This window comes from Brassica rapa, chromosome A02, assembly GCF_000309985.2.
Source record: "Brassica rapa cultivar Chiifu-401-42 chromosome A02, CAAS_Brap_v3.01, whole genome shotgun sequence".
NCBI lineage: Eukaryota > Viridiplantae > Streptophyta > Magnoliopsida > Brassicales > Brassicaceae > Brassica > Brassica rapa.
In genome coordinates this window covers 24,175,073-24,196,894 of record NC_024796.2, presented here as the reverse complement: position 1 = coordinate 24,196,894, position 21,822 = coordinate 24,175,073, and the positions used below count along the sequence as shown (strand labels likewise).

Here is a 21,822-nt window from a genome sequence, read left to right as displayed (position 1 = left end):
TGTCCAAAAAAATGTAATAATAATTTTATTTTTAATAAAAATGTAATAATAATTTTTTTTCCTAAATCTTTTTAAATCATAATAAAAGATAATTGTAACATATTTTTAACACATGTCACAATCTTAATAAATTGATTGCCACATGTCACGATCATGTTAATTAGCAATTTTGAAGAACCAAGCTTTATATAATAAGATTTCATAGAAGTTTAATAACCATTGTATTCTCTTCAAAAATTAATAACTAATCTATCATCTTTTGTATAGCATTCTAAGTCATGGATCTCTATTTTCCATACTTTTTCAAAATAAATATTGTTTTCTATATATCCTATACAAATGTCTACTTAAATATAAATGTTGAATTTGCTTTTACGATATCGAATATCGGTCATACTATAGATAGTTAAAAACAAAATAAATTATTCAATGTATTTAGACCAATATTACAGATACAACATTAAGTACAAACAAAAAAATAAAAAGTTAAAATAAATACATGCATACCAAATATTACAAATAAACCATTTAGTATAGCTTATAGGGGTGGAAGTTCGGATACCCATTTGGGTTTGGCTTGGATTGAATCTATTCGGGTTTTGGTTTTAGGGTTTAAATTTTTTAGCCCTATTCGGGTATTTATAAATTTTGGTTCAGATCTTTGTGGGTTTGGTTCTGGGTAGCTAATATATTTAACTATATAAATATGATTCTGATATATTTAACTATATAAATATGATTCTGATATATTCGGATATCCGAATTATTTCGGTTTGGACCAGGTTTGGTTCCGGTTCTCTAAACACTAAAATTTTGAATTTTTTTTGATATTTAACCCCTTGTGGTTCTGTACTACATTTTCGGAACAGATTCAGTTCGGTCCTTTTAGATTTTTTGCCCAATCATACTTTACTACAAACAAAAAAAAACTAAAAAGTTCAAATAAATATCTGTGTGGTTGTGCGAGTCAATGTCTAGTTATGATTATAGAGTAAAATTTTAGTTATAGATAAATGTCATTTTAATGTAAACTTTGTTAACAATATTTTCTAGTTTATTTTTCTATTGGTCGAAATATGATTATGCATATATGTAATGATGTTTTTATTTTGAAAATACTCAAAACTGAATATATTTTTAATTCGTGTGCAAAACTTATAGAACGACGACTAATTTTAAATGGAAAGAATATGGGTGAATTTGGTGAATATTCATATTGGACCCTAATATTAAGCTTATAGCCATTTTACAGTGAAAAGTCTCTGATGGGACTAGTTACACCCAATAATGTCAGGAATAACCCTGCAAGCGCGTATGTGTGGAGAGAGGAGTGAAGTTAAAAACACATGTGCTTAATGTGTGCCCGCATGTTGGGTTATAAAAAAACGAAGAGGCAATACTATATTATAGTTTATGTAGTCTAGTTAAGTTCTGCCACACACAAAGTCACAACAATTGGTAAATGTGTATTCATAAGGGGTTCGAAAGTCCGAAAATATACAATATACCCATGCACGGAAACGAGACTACCCTATATTCAATGTACTATGCCCACATTTTGGTAATGTTCCAATACATGTATAGAAAGTGACCCAAACAAATTTATACTATACGATATATGGTATAGTCTAGACAAAGAAGCCAGATCTTCAATACATGCGTTCAGACAAGTTGCAGTAGCCTAATGTTATGACATGGATTGAGGCGATATAAACACACAAAAGAGAAGGCAAACACACAAATAATTGTCTCTAAACTCTAAACCGAAACGGTAGACCATTAAACCCTAAACCCAAACCGTATACCCTAAACCCAAATTCTTAACCCAAACCGTAAACCATAACGGAGCTACCTAAACCCTAAACCAAAACTCTAAACCATAAACCCAAACCCTAAACACAAATTCTTAACCCAAACCATAGACCCAAACGGAGCTACCTAAACCCTAAACCCCCTAAACCCAAATTCTAAACCCTAAACCCAAACCGTAAACCCTTAACCCAAACCCTAAACCCAAATTGTAAAACCAAACCATCGCCCATAACGGAGCTATCTAAACCCTAAGCTTGAAGGTCTAAACCATAAACCCAAACCGTAGACCCTAAACCCAAACCCTAACCCAAAACCCTCCTAAACCCAAACTCTAAACCCTAAGCCCAAACCGTAAACCCTTAACCCAAACCCTAAACCCAAATTGTAAAACCAAACCATCGCTCATAACGGAACTACCTAAACCCTAACTTTGAAGGTCTAAAATATACTATATTTCATTAGGAATAGTATGGCAATTGATGATAGTTACTATATTGATGAATGGGAAAGGAGGAAGATGGAGAGGGTGAGGAGCTGGAGGGGAGGAGGAGGAAGGAGGAAAGATAGTAGTATGGAGGAAAGGAAGGAGGAATGAAGAGAGACAGAGAAAGACCGGGGAAGGGAGGGGAGGAGAGAAAGAGTAGGAGGGAGTGTAAGAGTGAAAGCGACATAGGAGGAAACTATACTATTTTGATGAATAGATTAGTATACTATAATGTAATGTTTATTCAAATATTGTATGAAAGCTATATAAACTGTGAATATAAACATGTATGTGAATCTCCATTAACTTAGAGCATTCATTCAACACAATAGTAAAATAAAACATATTAACAAAGAGCATTGTTTTTCTTCTCCAATGCTACCCACCATCTAATTCTGAGATGGTTATTAGTGGCGGTGGTGCTGAAAAATAAGACAATGAAGCTGATGGAGAAGTGAAAGAGAAGAATTAGAAGGCGAAGGAGATACACTTTGCCGAAGAGAAAGAGAAGAATTAGCATACTACACTGTAATTATAAAATAGAATAGAATATGTTACACAACATTACTGTTCATCTTCCCCAATTCAATTTATCATCTGCTTCTTCATCACTATCTCCAATCCAACGAACCAAACATCTTGCATATATAATCACCCACAATACAACCGCCACAACCAATCACCACAAGAACCGTAAATAGCTTCTCGAACACCCTCACCCTCGCAAAGTAAAGCCGTAGAAACTAGTGGGCCCACCCCTATCTTACGCGCAGCTTCTGGTTTTTTAGTCATTATACATAAATATGAACTCTATATTGTAGTCTAACTTCCCCTATGGTTAGAATCTTAGTTTCTATTTTTCCTATAGTTATACACTCTAATTCTCCAAAGAATATATATTGAGAATCCTTTTAAAAGATACGATGTCAATCATTTTGCTCAAAAACAAAATGACGTCAATCAATTTTATTATCAATTAGGTTTGCGTCCGTATAAATTTGACTTTAACCATTGTTTCTTTTGTACAGCATTATTTTTCCAAACTAGTACAGTATTTCTAATGTAATCTTCAATGCCAATATAATTTATAAATGTTTGGTTTGGTTGATCCAACAAGATTGCCCCCACACCTGTCTACGAGGAGCCCATCAGGTCACATGGTGGCACTAATTGAATCTCACTTTAATACTTCTATAAATTAAAGTATTTTCATTATCGTGTAATCATTATAAATGTTGGAAGATTACCATACATTTAAAAAAGAGAAATTCTTGGGTTCATCCCGTAGGTGAATCTATAAGGGTGAACATGTTCATAATTAGACCGGAAAAACCTTAAGGTGTAATTAAAATGTCCAAATAAATGTACTGTTATAAAACCAATGTACTGTTGAGACATTACAAAAGCCAACTACTTTTGGCGACCATTTTATTTTATACTTCTCTAGTTAACGACATATACTTAAAAACTTTATCATATAACACCAAGAATTGAAACTAAACACTGAGCGTCCATAAAAATTTGATCTTGGTACAAGTTGGTAATACAATCATTAGGATGAATTTGTTTTTGGTTTAAACTTAGTTTGGCATCATTTTAGCTGACATTAATATCATTAGTTTACGTGTATTTCTAAAAAAAATAACAACCTTTACTTTTTAGTTTTTAGTACTACTTCTAACCAATGTTTAGAAACCCGACTCGGACCCGCGGTTGAACCGGTAAACTCGGTGATCCGCGGTTGAATCGATAAATTCGATGACCCGAATATAATTCGGTTTGGGTTTTATGAAAAGCCAATATTTCAAAATCCAGTAAAACCGGCAAAAAATCACTAAAATTCGGAAACCGGAACCGGTTGAACCTTTGGTTAAACTAGTAAATAATTTTTATTTATTTTTTAGATTTCTTAATTATGTTATTAAAATATGTTTTTTATTCGAATTAAAAGTGAGATTTTCAGGATTTACTAATATATTTTTCTGCAGCCGAATGTCTACTATGTATCTCCTTGTTCTTTTTTGATTAATTTTTTGTGAATCTCATTTACATTATTTAGTTTGTGATTAGTTTGTGATTTTTTAAGATTTTGATGAAGATCTATGCCATTTGAAAAAAATGAATTATAGGATGATAATGAAAACCAAAATTAGTTGTTGTGATTTGGTCGGTATTAGTTTATTTTTATTATCGATAATCTATTATTACAGTTTAATATTTAATTTTTAATTTAATTTTACTGTTCACATTTCACATTTAAATACTTATGGATTTCAAGTCTTGATATTTTTTTTTTTTTTTTTAACTTCAACTTTCATTACTTATATTGAGCTTACATGATCCATATGCAAGAAAGCATGTAAAAATTGGGGTACATAATAATGGAATTGAAAAACAACTTCATCTTCAACACGTTTTGCTAGTATATCCGCTGCTCCATTTGCTTTCCTACTAACCCAATTGAAAGTAATGCTTTGGAACTTCCTTGCCCACCATCTTATCTCACGTATCCAATTGTAGTGGTTGAAGTGTAGCTTTTTGTTATTTAGAATGTCAATGGCCTTTTGACAATCACTTTCCATAATTACTTGCTTATAACCGAGACTCCAACAATGTTGTATGGCCATCAGAATCGCTTGTAATTCACTTTCAAGTGCATCTTGAACTCGTTTGCCTCTTGCTTGGACCGAACCTTTATAAACTCCATTGTCATCCCTAAGAATCCAACCTGCAGTAGCATCATCCAACTGTTGTCTGAAAGAGCCATCAGTGTTACATTTAATCCATCCTAGAGGGGGTCGTTTCCATCTCTTATTTTCTTCAGTCGTAGTATCTCCTCCTCTCCTATGATGATATAGTGTATTCAAAAGATCACTCTGTTTCCATTCATTAGCATCTTCTTTCGCATGTCTTAACACAGCCTTCCACGGTATATCTTTTTGTTGGAAAACGAGGATGTTTCGACTCTTCCAAAGCCTCCATAAAATCCAAAGAGGCAAGTCTTGAAAATGAGTAAGTCTTGTGGAGAATGAGTATTGCAAGCATGCTGCTATCTTCTCTTCAAGCGTCGCCGTGGGGTTATTGATAATCAAGTTAGAGAGCCCTGAAGTCCTCCAAATACTCGCAGCATACGGACAGCCAAAGAAAATATGTTCCTCTGTTTCTTCTACATTGCAACAGCGTCGACATAAGCTATTCTGAGTGATATGCCTTCTTCTAAGGTTGTTACCGGTCGCTAAACAACCAGATAGCATCTTGATATTTTTTTATTAAATGTCATAACGTCTAACTTGTTATAAAAATTGTTAAATAGTCTGAATTATATTTTTATATTTTTATGTTAAATAAAAATAAAAATAACAAAATTTAAGTCTTTTCTAAATATTCTTAAAACATAAAATCTGTATTATATTTTTAATAGCTAATATGTTATTATTTTTAATAAATTTAATTAATTTATTGACCTGCAGTTCGTCTACGGTCGACCCAGTAATCAGATGACCCGATATATTATTCGATTCAGTGTTCGGGTCGGGTTTCAAAACATTGCTTCTAACAGTATTAATATTTTTGTTGAGTTTAATCATAGTTAGTAATGATATGTGTGTTGTAGTAAAATATGTATGTTCACATATTCAGAAAATTATCATTGGACACAATTCTTAAAGTTATCAACAAAATATATAAAAATGTTTTGATCTTCCGTTTATAAGAATATGTTAACCTATTTAAAACTATTAAAAAGACAAAAAAAATCACGACTTGTCAATTTGTCATAAATGAAAACAACAACAAAAAAACAATAAACAAGACTTGGCTAGAGAGGTTGGCTGGGCTCATAATAAGGTACTTTATTAGAGAGGGGAAGAGAGCATGTGGCTGTCCGACCATTTCTACCCTCACGACTTGCTCCGGTCTTCCTTTGATGCCGACATCTTCTTCTTTTCTTTTTTTTTGTCGACATCTTCTTCTTTTCTAATATTTCTAAAAAAGATTCTAAAATTTTTAGACTATTTATAGGTTCTAGTGAAATTAATTATCACCAATCAAAATTCAAACTAGTCTCTTAATTCTATAGCTGTTTCTTATAGTGCAGTAATCAAGAAAGTAAATTCAGTAAAGATTGATGCAAGATCTCGACCAAGACCAACCGAAAGAAGGTTAATTAAAAATTAATTTAAACCCATGCAACTAATTTTCCACGCTTTGCTATGCAATACGTATAGTTAACAATTTAAAATGGACATCATTCAACGTCATTGTCAAATTTTCTTTTATTCATAGTAGTACATTACATAAATATAATATCATAGAGGTTAGGTTTAGGTTTTGTAATTTAAATATTATATTTCTCACAAACTTAAGAAATATTCATTTTTCAGTCTGCTTTAAAAACTATAATCGATGTTTATGAGACGACTAAAATTCAAATTAAATTATAGAGAGTCGCTTTTCTAGTTATCTTCTTCTCGAACCTTTATAATTTTATATTTCTAGATGGGAAAAATCCCAAATTTTATAATGTGAACTCGATCTAGAAGAAATTTTTTGTGGGCAAAGTTTCTTATCCTAATCGTCTACTTTCTATATAACAATAATATTTCTAGAAGAAAAAGAAACTAAAATTTTTTAGACCATTTCTAATGGTTCACACAAATTTTTCTTTTTACAAATTAGAATAACTTTATAATAGAGTCAATGGATTCTACTCCAATGGTAATATATTCTAGAGTAAAAAAATAAAGTGATAACAAAAAAAAATATATATATTTTATTTTAGTAAAACTATTTTTTACTTTACTACATAGTAGATAATATAGTTGGGTTGGATCATTTTACCCTAAACTCTATTTTAGAGTGAAAATAAAATTAAGTTGGAGATACTCTTAGTCATGTTATATATTCATATCATATCATACAACAACATTCACTATGTAGGACTTCCAAGTTCGATTCTCGTTGGGAAATGTCTGTTCTTCTAAAAAATTAATTTATATAATTTAAATTTCACTTTTAAAATATGTGCAAGCTTTCGGATTCAGAAATTCTTAGATATTCAGAAGAAGAAGAAACCACTATGTATATTGCCGATTCAAGACAACAATGCACAACATTCATCCCTATATATATATATATATATATATTAATTACTCTCATATAAGAGGGAAACAAAAATGTCAAATTTTGCTCATTTCTTAGACATTGATGTTTGAATTAAATTTTACTCCTTTAAATGGTTAGCAGTTTTATGAACTAACTTCTATGTAAATTTTATGATGATTTTAAAATACACATCTATTAGTATACTGTTGAATTTAGAAATTAACAATATAATATCAATGCTTTTGTTAATATGTGTTTGAAAAACAAAAACTAAAAGGATTATAATATATCAAAACAACTCCAAATTGTAAATACAGTATTATAATAAAGTATTAGAGTCTGTTGAATGAAAATGGAACCTAATATATTGAAAACCTAATAATTCGAAAGATATTATAGTGTCAACTAATCATTTATTGACGATCTATAATCCCATGATACCCTCGTGGTCGTGTCTATTTCCTGATTTTTCGGAAATTATTCTTATATCCATAATTTAAGATAGAAATAATAATTCAGTTATATCTCGCTATTCAAATAAACACACTCATGTCTTTAAAAAAAGTTCGCATGGAATCTGACAATCTGTAGAAGAACAAAAGGAAGATGTGAAAATTGGTTAATGATTTTCAAGGCTCTCTAGCTCACGTCCATGTTTAATCTCTAAGCGAGTGTGTTTGTGGCTGAGAGAAGTATATTGTGCGGCGATCTCTCTTTCAGACCAACTATTTTCCATCATTTATTCCATTTATTTGTTTTTGTTTTATCATTCATAATCTATACGAGAAGTAGCTTTGAATTTTTATCACGTTTCATGTTTTGTGGGATAACAAATTTTTAATCAGAAAAATAACAAAAAATATCGGTGTGGGTTTTGGATTTGCATTCGAATTTCGCAATAGCAAGACACTTTTAGTTATATATATCACCAAGTGGATATCTACAAAGTTAAACTTCCCTTTCGTAGTGTGCTACGATACGAAATTAGACGACACCGTAGACCATCTAATGATATAGGGAAGAATGAAAATAACTTTAGCTGTTTTCTGAATACGAAATAGTTATTTTTCATAGGTATTTATATATAAAGAATGAAAATAACTTTAGCTGTTTAAAAAGGACAAATATATGAAACTTTTAATTGACACTAGCTGAACTTTATTAAGAAAAGGTTTTTTTTTCTATCAGAACACAAAAACTATGATGCGTTGTGTAGACTAAAAACATTAATCATGTGTGCTGGTGAAAGAAAATACATTTTGGGCTTATAAAGGAAAACTATTCTAAAACGGTGGCCAAAATGTAGAAGCTAATGGTTGTAGCATTTGAAGAATAGATTCAGATCCACGTACCACACGTTTGCAGGAAGTATTCACATTTGATAACTCTACCTAACAATATTAATAATTTTATTCAGCATTCATCGAAATTCATTGAACCTTTGTGGTACACTTAGCTTATATCTCTATGTTACTACCTACTCAACCCTCGAGATCACTTCTTTTCCTGTTTGTCTATAATCTGAGAACGTATATAATATGATTTAGAAAATGATCAACCTAATAGCTAGAAGATAATAATATATATCTATATATTGTTTATCAATCTCAATCATATTATTATATTGATACACATATCTTATTTTTAATTAAGTACTTAATAAACTACACCAATCCGAAAACAATCTTTACTCTACATAAAGTTACGTACATATATATTTTTTCAAAGCCTAAATCGGTAATCATATTTTGTTCCTTGTTGTCTTTTCCATGCATGGGACTATATCGCAATCAAACAAATTTTAAATAATCATAATCATAATTTTAAATCGCATTTTAAACCATAAAAATGTAAAAAATGTAGCACTTTAAATCTTGGTACTAAAAAACTCACACTTCAAACCCTCAAACCAATTATATTAACACATTAAACCTTGAAACTAATTTACTTCTTTGTCAAGCAAAAATGTGACTGGTACTGTTCATCTTTGGGTAAAAAAATATGAGGTATCAGTTTTTTTAATTAATAAAAAATAAAAACATTTAATATAATGAAAAAAAAAATTAATTTTAAAAATCAGAAATAAATGAAAAAGAAATAAAATTTTAAAAAATTTTAAAATGAAAATAAATGAATAAAATTTTTAATTATATATAATTTTAAATATTTAAAAAAAAAACAAAATGATTAAAAATCTAAATTTATTAATAAAAATTATTAAATTTGATATTTTAAAAATTAAAATAAATTTTAAAAACTCAAAAATTAATAAACTAAAAATTTAATTATAAATTAAAAAAATTAAAAAATCAAAATAAGTAAACAAAGCCCTAAAGTTAACATACAACTGAAAATTTTCAAAATATTTTTTATATGCAGCGATTTCCAATATATTAATAGTAACTATTTTCAAAATATAACCCTTGATGTTAATGGATTTTGACATATCATCCTTCAAACTCATCACCATCAAAGATGTTATATCGGAAATCACCACCAACGAACCAACAATATGTTGAGAACTTATAAATATATCGGAAAACTGTCACATATGAAATCACCACCAAAGTGCTACCTTCTTACATTCATGGTTTCCACTAACATTTGCTGAATTTATTTACTTTTTTTATTTTTGTTACTTTTAATTTTGAATTTTTTATTGAATTTTTATTAATTAATTTATTTCTTTATTTTTTTTATTTTTTGAATTTTTTTTAAGAATTTTTTAAGAATTTTTTACTTTTTTAAAAAAAAATATTATTTAATTTAAAATATTATTAATTTATTTTTGATTTTTTTATTTTATTTTAAATTATTAATAAATTTAAAATTTTATTCATTTCTTTTTGAAGTTTGATTTTTTGAGTTTTGTTTCTTTAGTTTTTTGCAATTATTTCTGATTTTTTAAATTAATTTTAATTTTTAATTATTTAATTTTTTTTTATTTATTAATTAAAAAAACAACTAACACCTCGTACTTTTTCACAAACGGATGAACAGTACCGGTCATATTTTTGCTTGGTAAAGAAGTAAGTTAGTTTGTGTGAGTTTTTGAATACCAAGGTTTAAAGTGCTACCATTTTACACCTTTATCGTTTAAAATGCGATTTTCCCAATCATAATCTAATCATGAGGATTGTATATAATAAGGAAAAATAAGCATTTCCAAAGAGGTTACATCGTATTAAAAAGTGGTCCAAACCACGCCTTATACATGACGACATGAGCAGTTTTATATTGACTAATACAATCGAATCCCCTATATATTAAAGCATTACAACATATTTTAGTAACCACATGTCATCACCACAATCATTCTTAGAATCCTTAGAAAAATATGTTGGTCCATATAAATATATAATAAGCTTTTTATTAAACTAACCATAAATTAGTCATAAATGTTCTTCATTGTTTCCTTAAATAAAAATTACGGAATTACCTAATGTGGCTAAAGTATATATATATGACAATTAATGATTTTGAATAATAAAAATTTGATAAAAATTAGTCTATTCTCTATCATTTTTTTTTAATTTTAACTTATTAAAATAAATTAAACAACCACATTAACTATATAATAAAAATTTAGTTTTTTTCGTATATTTTATATTTTGAATTTTTAAAAACGAATATAAATGACTTAAGTTGCTAAAACTCTCACATAGAAATTTTTGTGATCCATGGTTTAAAATTTATGTTATAACAAGATATAAATGATTACGAAATTACATAAGTAGGAAGTCTCATTTAATAAATATTATATATATATATACTAATAGTTTTTAAAAATAAATTATATACCATATAAAATACATAAGTATTTTAATTCGAATTTGCTTTGAATTTTTTTTATAAACATTTTGAACAGTTATTGACAACTTAATATTTAGATTTTAAATTTTGTATTGAATGTTTTTAAAATTATAAATTACTAAAACTATTAAACATCCCACAAATTTTTTTGTTGTATCTTTGATTTATTTTTTTTATAAATAAATACAAATGATCAAAAATAATATGAGTATAAAATATTTTGTAACAGATGTCAATATTAAAAATGTACTATATATCTATGTTAATATCATTTAAACTTAATTTTATGCCATATAAAATAGAAAAAAAAAGTTTGGCTAGATTAATAAAATTTATTTAAGTATTTGTACCATTTAGTTATATACGTAATAGTTAATAAACTTTTTAGTTATTCAATATATATTTATTATTTTATAATATTTAAAAAATATAGAATACTTGAAAATAATATATATATATAATATTCATTCTGCGCAAGGCGCGGATCTTAACCTAGTTACTTGTAAGATGTAACTACTACATCAGTCTTGTAATAAAAAGATGCAGATACACCAAACATACATCAAACGCAGAGTCGTCCACTAACCGCGATTCAGACACACACTTTGGTCGAGCTTAAGTAAATGATAGGATCATAGGAGGCGTCGACGCACGTGACCATGTCTCTTCCAGAGTCAACATAAACGTGCCGCGTAAGGATAAAGACTTTTTGTTGTTTTACTACGTTTTTAAAAGTTAATTTTACAACCTTTTTAATTAAATTAACGTGATTAATTATTAACCTATTGTCTCTCGTTATTAACCAACTTAACCTACAAGCCTAGACCGGGAAACGACAGAGAAATCCCCTTAAACATTTTGACAGGGACAACATCCAATTATTAATTACGTTGAATTATTGGATATGCCCTAATTATATTGATTCTCTTACTTCTTAATTTCGTTGTCCCACCAATATTTACAAGTTTAGGCATTCTTTAAGCATAATTAAGTTGTTACCTCAAATATAAATATATCAGCTACATCTTTATATTATATACTGTATATTAACTATTTCAATCCGAGGCATTATTTTATAGAGTACGTATCATACATTGTTAGTGTAACTGATGTACGCAAAAATGTCGTCAAGATAAATGAAAAACTAAAACAAATTCGACACTTGAAATACGAATTCTTTTTAATTACAATTCAAAATTTGGTTGGTTTTTCCTAATGCATATCCCACACACTTGTCATTTGGGCCTACACGTAACCAAAAATACAAATTTCTCGAATATTTTCATATAAAAAATCAAAATTGTAATATACACGAAAGAAAATAAAGCATCGTCATTATTGGAATGATTTTTGGTAAGCTTTATTAGCCCTTTTTTTACCCAAATTGTGAATTCAAAACGTTCAAAAGTGACAACAGACAGCAAAAAAAAATTTTATTAAATTTTAGTGAATAATGATGTAAAAGATGTTTTAATACGGGATAGTTTAATTAACACTAAAAGATGGGCTATTTAATATATTTGTAAGCCTGATACGTACGTCGAAAATATTAATATAAACTAACTAAAAAGGGATAAAATGGAGAGGGATCAATCTGATTTATATTTTTGAAAATGAGATAAATTTAGACTTTTAGATATGTGTATGGCACTTTAAATCAACATATTTTCCAAAAAAAAAAACTAATTAGCTATTTTCAGATAGTGACCAAAATTCCAAATAAAAATAAATAAATGTTTAAGAAAAAAATAACCGAAAGAAAAAAAGAGAGCGGCCGTTTTTTATATAAAGGAGAGAAGCCATTGGAGGTTGATACAACGTTTTGTCATCTCCTTCTTTTTCTCTCTCTCTCTCAAATCTTTTCATGCGCAACCAAATAGAATCATAAACTCTTAAAGAACATAACTAAAACTTCTGATCTATAAACCAACCATAGATTCTTGGGACACTTCTTTGTTTCGACAGATTCTGATCCGTTATAGTTGTTTCAAACGACACGGTTGAAACGTTTTCTCTTATATAAAATATCATACTGCCTTTCTTTCTCCTCCTTCTCTATCTTGAAAACTAGGGCTCTTCAAGATCCTTTGTGAAGCTAAATGGGTGTTGAGAAAATGGTGTGTTTGGTTTCTCGCACTGGTCGTCAGTTTCAGAGATACAACAAAGGTCGTCGTCAAGTCGTCGGGTATGTTCATCTATACATCTCAGCTTCACATATTTTTACCGCGGGGAAAAAAGTCAATGCTACTTTAGTACTTTTGTATTTTCTGATTTTCTGGTATGGAAAATTTCTGCAGATGTATTCCGTACAGATTCAAGCTATCAAGCGATGGAAAATTTAGTGATGAATTCGAAATTCTTGTTATTTCTTCTCAGAAAGGTCATGCCATGATGTTCCCAAAGGTATCATCATCATCTTGTATTTTCAGCCTAGATTTTTATACGTTCCCAAGCTTTGATAAACATTTTGGGGGTATTAATTGTTTTTTTTACTGTAATTAATTTTCAAAAATCAGGGTGGTTGGGAGCTTGATGAATCTGTAGAAGAAGCTGCCGCAAGAGAATCTCTTGAAGAAGCTGGAGTTCTTGGCAATATTGGGGTACTTTAAAATGAATCTTCTTTTTCTTCTGTTTTATTTGATATTTTTGTTTTGTTTCTTTTTATTAATTTTTTGTTGTTTTCTTGTGTTTTGATTTTGGCAGCATCAACTAGGAAAATGGGATTTTTTGAGCAAAAGCAGAGGAACCTACTATGAAGGACTAATGTTCCCTATGCTTGTTACAGAACAACTTGATCTTTGGCCTGAACAACATGCTAGGCAAAGAATCTGGGTAAGTAGCTAAAAGCCTTTTTTTGTTTGGTTTTTCATTATATGTTTTAAATCATATAGATGAATCTTTATACTAATTCCTTTAAAAAAAATTCAGATGAATGTAGTTGACGCCAGAGAAGCTTGTAGAGATTGGTGGATGAAAGAAGCATTAGATGTTTTGGTTGAGAGACTCTCATCGCCATTAAATCAGCCAAAGGAAAATAAGACAATTTCAATCTCTATCGAGACAATGTGCTGATGATTTGCTAAAAAAATTGCTGCTGATTGTGATGGGATTTTATGGACTAGTGGATCTATGTAGATATAAATAGATGTGTTCTCCAATTAGAATTGAGAGAATCATTTGAAGAGCAGATGCAGAGCAGGAACAAAAAAGATGGGTAGATCTTTTAGGTTTAATTTGAAGCAATGAAAAAACATCATGTGATTTAAGAAGTCTAGTGTGTTGTGTTTATAACGTTTCTGCAAGATTTACTTAAGGGATGATGAAGGATTAGGAAGATAAACAAAGAGTGCAAGCAAGACCTGTACAATTGTGTTTCCCTCTGTTTTTTTTTTCATCTCTTTGAATTTGCAATAGAGACATTTGATTTCATGATGATTTATGTGATTGAGAATTACTGAATTATGCAAGTAGGTGATACGTCTCATGAATAAATTACTCCAATCATATACTCAATTGTATATTTCAGGAAAAATTGTCATTTTCCAAAATTATTATGAAAATATCCAAAAAGGTTGATGAGTCATAATCATAATTGGCTTTATTTTGTGAAAAAGTTGTTCACATTTTTAGTAACTTTTTTTCTCCAGCTACCTATTCATTATCACCAACCAACATCTAGCCATTAGTTTTTTTTTTTGACATAGGCATTAGTTTATAGAATAATACTCCATATGTTTCTCTTTATATGATGTTTTAGCTTTAACACACAAATTAAAAAAAAGTTACTTTTACTAAAAGCACTTGATTACAACAAAAAAATAATTAAAAATTAATAATATATATATTAACATTTAATATTTTAATAATTTTACATAAAAAGTTTCAAAACATCATACATATTGAAACACAAATATTTCTTAAAACATCATATAAAAATAAACGGAGGGAGTAACAATATTTGTTAGATTGTTTGTTTCTTCAACAAAGGTTTATTCTGCAATTTTTTGTATATTGCAATTGCAAAAGACAATATTTAAAAGTCTATTGTATATCAATTTTGATACTATATTGTATCCGGTAATATTTTTTCTGTAAACCATTTAGTAGAACTTAATATTTGAAAGCCCTTTTACAAAAAAAAAATTAATATTTGGAATAAAATTATTTCTCAAAAGTGTTAAGAAGTGGATGAGTTCTGGATAAAACTTTGGGCTTTATCATTATCTATACCCAGTTTTAGGCATGCTGGTTCGGTTCAACCGGATAATTCGGTTCAGTTATCTCGGTTTTTCGGTTAAATCGGCTTGAGGAATTTGTACCGAATTGAACCGAAATTAATTATGGTTCGGATCAGTTTGGTTTCGGTTAGTTTGGTTTTTACAATTTGTTACCGAAATATTTGGTTTATATTTCAAATCCGGATAAGTTCCGTCAAATTTGAACGATTTCCGGTTTCTAATAGATTAGATCGATCTGGTTCGTACCTGAAGCTATTGTCCAGAGACAAATCTACAACGGAGGAAGAAGCATTGATAATTATTTTTACTGGATTTACCAGTTGAAGCTTTGGATCGAAATGGTTTAGTCGTGTTAATGAAAGAAACGTTTTTATCGGGATGGGTAGAAGAATAAATCAACTTTATCAGAACAAACTTTAGTTAATGTTGGGCCTGCCATACACAATATAGTTAATTAGGCTCATTTACTAAATAAATCTAAGAAATTATGTAAAGCTCATTTACTAAAATTATAAACGAGGAATCTTCTTCTACCCTTACGTTTCTGGAAGTTTATGTATTTTTTTTCCTCGCCATCGTATTTTGTAACAGAACAAATTATCTTCACTGCAGTTGAAGTAGGATTCGAACTGAGTGGTGCAGACGAATGGATCTTCTTTGACGCGGTTTAGGGAGAAAATATTTTAGTGATTCATATGGCTTAAATCCGGTTAGGGAGAAAAAAAATCCTGATGCAACCTAATGTCAAGAAAGAAGTCAGCATTGCTTGGACTCTGAACAAAAATGGCCAAAATCAATCCATTTCGCAAAGAATTCGGTCCTGCAGAAATGCACTGAGCAGATGGAAGAAACAGTCGGTATTTAATGTGCAGGAGAAGATATCCTTGCTCCAAGAGAGGCTAGAATGGATGCAATCTAGAGATTACCCGTGTCTCTTTATGATTAACATTATAACGAATGATTTGGTAAAAGCCTACAAAGAGGAAGAGTTGTTTTGGCAACAAAAATGCCGAGACAAATGGTTGATCCTTGGGGATCACAGTTCTAAATTCTTCCATTCTGCAGTCAAAACAAACAGGGCAAGGAATCAGATTACCAAGTTGAAAGACGCATCGAGGAAGTTGCAGTGGTCGGAAGGAGCTAAAGCTGAGGTTGCCATTGACTACTTTTCTGATTTGTTCAAATCATCCAACCCGAGGTCCTACTCACCAGTCTTGGAAAGTATGGTACCAACAGATGCGATGAATGTGGCACTTACAAGGGTTGTTTCAAAAGAGGAAGCCAGAGACGCAATTTTCTCTATTAAAGCAGATAGTGCACCAGCACCGGATGGTATGGCGGGGCTCTTCTTCCAAAGCTTCTGGGCTGTTATCGGAGACCAAGTGACCAAGTGACCAAGGAGATTCATGATGTGTTCGTTACAGGGTTGCTCCCTTCTGAATGGAATTTCATCTATCTTTGTATGCTGCCTGAAGTAGTGGATCCAGAGCTAATGAAGGATTTGAGGCCTATCAGCCTATGCTCTGTGATGTACAAAGCGGTCTCAAAGATTCTGGTTAGAAGGCTGCAACTTTTTCTGCATGAAATTGTCTCGGTCAATCAATCAGCGTTTGTTAAAGACAGGCTCATCTCTGATAATATTGGCATTGCTCACGAAGCAGTACACGGCTTGAAAACGCATCAGTCAATCGCGGAGGAATTCATGGCTGTTAAAATGGACATGTCGAAGGCGTATGATCGTGTCGAATGGAGCTATCTCAGGATCTTGATGGTTTCTTTGGGATTCAGTTTGAGGTGGGTCGAGCTGGTAATAATGTGTGTCACTTCCGTGAGCTTTGCAGTCCTGATAAACGATCAACCGTTTGGATTGATTACACCACAAAGAGGCATTCGTCAGGGTGATCCGCTATCGCCCTTCTTGTTTGTCTTATGCACGGAGTGGCTGACTCATTTACTCAATGTTGCGGAAAGGAATGATTTAATCAACGGGATGAGATTCTCATCAGAGGGACCGGCTATCACACATTTTTTATTTGCCGATGACAGCTTATTCCTTTGCAAGGCTTTGACGAGGCAAGCTTCTGCTCTTCATAGAATATTGAAGTTCTATGGCGAAGCTACCGGTCAAAACATTAACTTGGACAAGTCATCGATATCCTTTGGGGATAGTATAGAGAGTGATTCAAAAGAAGCCATTCAAGATATCCTAGGAATTAGGAACCAAGGAGGTGCAAGTAAGTATTTAAGTCTGCCTGAGTGCTTCTCGGTCTAAAGTGGATCTCTTCTCTTATCTGAAGGACAGTACCCAAGGGCGATTAGACGTGTGGTACTATCAGCATCTGTTACAAGGAGGCAAGGAGGTTTTGATCAAATCAAGAGGACTGTCTCTATCGACTTTTGCGATGTCATGCTTCAAGCTTCCCAAAACGATTATTACCAAGTTATCTAGCATGTTAGTGGCTTTCTGGTGGGGAACTGAGGATCACCATAGGAAAATTCACTGGGTCTTTTGGGAAAGACTCTGCTTACCTATAGATCAAGGTGGTATGGGCTTTAGGGACCTTGAAGTTTTTAACCAGGCGATGCTTGCTAAACAAGCATGGAAGGTGCTCTCATCTCCTGACTGTTTTCTGGCTTCTCTCCTAAAGAGCAGGTGCTTTCTTGATGGTGAGTTCTTATATGTGTCCCTTGGGGCCAGGCCATCCTATGCTTGGTGTAGCCTGCTGTATGGGAGAGAGCTACTGATGAAAGGTCTCAGACATAAGGTTGGCAATGGACGGCAGACCAGAGTTTGGCTTGATAAATGGATTGCTGACCTGGTGGAAGGCTTGAGAGCTCCGTGGATTAAAAATGCTACTTTTGATGTCAATTTAAGGGCTTCAGCGCTGATAGACCTGTCTACACGCAAGTGGAATGAAGGGGCTCTTAATGAGGTATTTGTTCCTTCTGACATTGAGTACTTGCTAAGGAATCAACCGGTGGTATCAAAGGAGGACTTTAAGGTTTGGAATTTAACAAGGAGTGATCAGTTTTCTATGAAATCTGCGTATCAACTTGCCTTCTCGGAAAAAACTAAAGTGACCCAGCCTGAGACTTTCAATCAGCCGTCGGTGAACAGTCTAAAGGAGAAGGTGTGGAAAGTTCCCACATTGCCAAAGATCAGAGTCTTTGTATGGAAAGTTCTTAATGGGGCTCTGCCTGTTGCTGATTTATTGGAATCAAGAGGTATGAAGGTAGATAAATCGATGTCAAATTTGTGGGGAGCAAGGAGAATAAATCAATCACATTCTGTTTGGTGTACGACAGCAAGACATGTATGGGCAATTTCAGGCATTCCTTACCCTAGACTTGGATTTCATGAGAACTCGATCTCTGAAAATATCAGTTACTTGTTACATCTGAGGCAAGATCGAGTGGGGGACAGTTCCTCACCTAGAATGTGGTCTTGGCTCCTGTGGGTAATATGGAAAGCGAGAAATGAGTTATTGTTCAAGAGCATTATGCCGAACCCCTCAAACATCTTGTTGCGAGCGAAACAAGAAACAGAGGAGTGGTTTGAGGCCCAAACGGTAAAGGAAAATTTACAGCTTCAGCTGCAGTTTAAGCCGAAGAAAGGCAAAGCCAGATGGAAGCCTCCTTTGCCAGGGTGGACGATGTGTAATGTGGGGGTGGATTGGAACAAAACCAGTAGATAGCTGGTGGAGGATGGGTGCTGCGGAATGAAAGGGGTGTACTTCTATGTCACAGTAGAAGAGCTTTTAGCAATGTAGGTTCTCTTGATGATGCTAAGCTTGTGGGGGTACTGTGGAGTCTTGAGAGTATGGGAAGTCAGAGGATTTCGAACGTGGTGGTGGCGGGTGAGTTTGCGGAATTGTTTGGAGCGGTGGAAAGGTCCCAAGCGTGGCCTTCCTTCCTGCATCAAATTGAGGAGATCAAGCGGGGGAAGGACAGTATTGATGGCTGTCAGTTACAGAGGGTGGAGAGAGAAGTAAACAGAGGGGCAACTTTCATTGCTCAAAGTGTGACTAAATAGGGTTTGATGAGATCTTATGACCATAACAGTCATCCACCGTGGTTTTTCCAGTTTTTCTTCGATGAAAGCCGCTACCTCTGATTGTTGTCTTATTTTTTTTTTGTGAGTTCAGGTATGGATGATGTTTAATCGTGCTCTGAACAAAATTTTTTGGATGTAACTGTAGCTCTGGCTGGGTTGCAGAGGCTGTATAAGGCATGCTCTAGGCTGTATGTTCAGTGAAAAAAAAAAAAAAATTAAGACGAAAAGTTTACGGTTGGAGCTCCTGCTAGTCCACAAACACGCACAGAAACCGAGAACCCTAGAGAACGAAGAGCTTGTTCCATCAGCGCTAATCAAGTTTAAACCAATTGAAACTCACTCTCGTCCTCACCGGTCTCTTCAATGAACTTGTCGTGATCAGCAAACCACTCTAGTGATAATTCTCAAGGATTTAGACTATCATGTATTTGTGATTAGAGCACATTATATCCAAAATCTTGCTCTTGTACTAGAACAATACAAAACATTTAACTTATGTTTATATAACTCAAACAAAATCAGAAATCCATTGATTCAGCTTTTCCTTTCTTCCTATTTTTTCTTTTCTTGCTTCCGTTTGTGTTAGTCTTCTTCTTCGGTTTCTCTTCCACCGGTGGCTGTTCACTCTGCAGGTGCTGAAATATCGAACCAATTGGATCGGCTTGAAAAGCTGGATGGTCTAGAACCTTGTTCAACCTTTCCCCTTCCGACAATCTACACACACAATATACACAACCCCTTTCAGATACAAATCACAACAAAGGAAAGTTAAACCATAGATGAAAATGTAGAGACATACACGAGCTCTTGTCGCCTTTTGCAGTTCATCTTCAAGTCAGGTGCAGGCTGAGCTGACTTCTGCGAAGCATTAACCTCAGGAAGAAACTCCGAGAGGGTGGAGAGATCATACGCCTTTAGTTTCTTTTGACGACTACGATTTTTCTTCTTCTGATCAATACATATAAAAAAAAAGGTTCAAAACTTTCAAACTTCACACTCAGACTACAGTACAGCAACATTCTTAACGATCTATACATTCAGACACAGGTTGCAGGGCAGCAACGTTCTTAACGATCTAAAAATTAGACTCAGATTGCCGTAACAACACCAAGAACTAAACATTCTGACACATGTTGTAATATAGCAACATTCTTAAGAATCTAAACATTGAGACTCAAGATTGCGTAACAAAACCAAGGACTAATCATTCAGACGCTGATTGCAGTATAGCAACATTCTTAAGATTATAGAAAAGACGATTTTTGCAGACAAGAAGATTATAGAAAAGGGTTTTGTTCATGTCTTGTTTACCTTACCAATCTCCTTTTGAACAGACAAGGAACCAAGTGTGTCTTTGACCTCTGCGTTAACAAACAGAAGTCTTTAGATAGTTTTTATCTTTACAAGACATAAACGCACACCGCAATCAAGGCTTACTTGTGTAAAACTGAAGCTTCTTCTCGAACTTCTTGTCAGATTTAGACCCTGTTTCCGATCTGAAAGTCAGAAACTTGGCATTAGTATATCAAATCCAGGAACCAAACAATCTAAGCACAGATGACGAAGAGACGAAAAGCCAAACCCTTTGCTCGGTTTGCCCATCTTGAAAGATCCACAGAGTGTCTTGGCTCCTCAACGACTTCGAGCTCCGGTTTAATGGCGAAAGCTGATTGAATAAGTTTTAGGGTTTTAGATGAACAGAGGGAGTGGATTTTTCTCAATACATATAAGTTCGGATCTTATGACCCGACCCGGAGAGTTAAAATTTATCGTAACAAGAACATTGGGCCTACCCAGACTCTATCTTCAGGCCCATTATGATCCCAAAGGGAAATCACGATCACAATCTTAATTATTAGTTTTTTTTTGTCATCAATCTTAATTATTAGTTAATATTCCATTTGTACATTGTATTTTTCTCAAATGGCTAAATGATAAATCTAATTAATAATATAAGAAAAAAATAACTTGCTGAGCTTCAGCTATGTTACAAGTTACAAGAATGGTTTTCTACTTTTGCAAACCAGTGAGAGCATGTTTATTGCAGTGGCTTAAGTTAGTTGCTTAAAGTTAATTGTAATTAAAATAAATGATAAAAAGAAAAAAAGAGAGAAGGTGTTGCTTAATTTGGCACGGGAAGCGTCGTTGCTTCGTTGCCAGGTGTCGCACGGATACAGGTTGGAGAAGAGGTGACCCTCGCGTCCTTCGCATTTTCTTTTTTTCCTTCATTTCTCTATCTCTTCTTCTCTCCTCGCTGCGACGAAAGGCGAAATCCGATGCGATCGATGGGTCTGTTCGACGCCACGGCTGCGTCTCAG

At 32.5% G+C, this 21,822-nt stretch overlaps 3 protein-coding genes across 3 annotated transcripts; 2 read left to right on the top strand and 1 right to left on the bottom strand.

Annotated features, from left to right (window-relative positions):
- The first annotated feature begins 12,567 nt into the window (after positions 1-12,567).
- On the top strand, positions 12,568-14,671 carry LOC103854049 (nudix hydrolase 17, mitochondrial). The gene is made up of 5 exons (XM_009130967.3): positions 12,568-13,397; positions 13,510-13,615; positions 13,729-13,812; positions 13,916-14,044; positions 14,141-14,671. The coding sequence occupies exons 1-5, from the start codon at positions 13,312-13,314 to the stop codon at positions 14,282-14,284; spliced, it is 549 nt and encodes a 182-aa protein (XP_009129215.1). The 5' UTR covers positions 12,568-13,311; the 3' UTR covers positions 14,285-14,671.
- Positions 14,672-17,900: 3,229 nt separating this feature from the next.
- On the top strand, positions 17,901-19,612 carry LOC103854117. Its single transcript, XM_009131026.1, has 4 exons — positions 17,901-18,675; positions 18,781-19,107; positions 19,221-19,412; positions 19,596-19,612. Exons 1-4 carry the CDS (start codon positions 17,901-17,903, stop codon positions 19,610-19,612), a joined length of 1,311 nt encoding a protein of 436 aa, XP_009129274.1.
- Positions 19,613-19,896: 284 nt separating this feature from the next.
- Positions 19,897-21,241, bottom strand: LOC103854050 (putative ribosome biogenesis protein slx9-like). Its single transcript, XM_009130968.3, has 5 exons — positions 21,087-21,241; positions 20,942-21,000; positions 20,816-20,865; positions 20,304-20,452; positions 19,897-20,218 (listed from the first exon to the last, which is right to left on the bottom strand). Exons 1-5 carry the CDS (start codon positions 21,104-21,106, stop codon positions 20,023-20,025), a joined length of 474 nt encoding a protein of 157 aa, XP_009129216.1. The 5' UTR covers positions 21,107-21,241; the 3' UTR covers positions 19,897-20,022.
- Between the last annotated feature and the right edge of the window lie 581 nt (positions 21,242-21,822).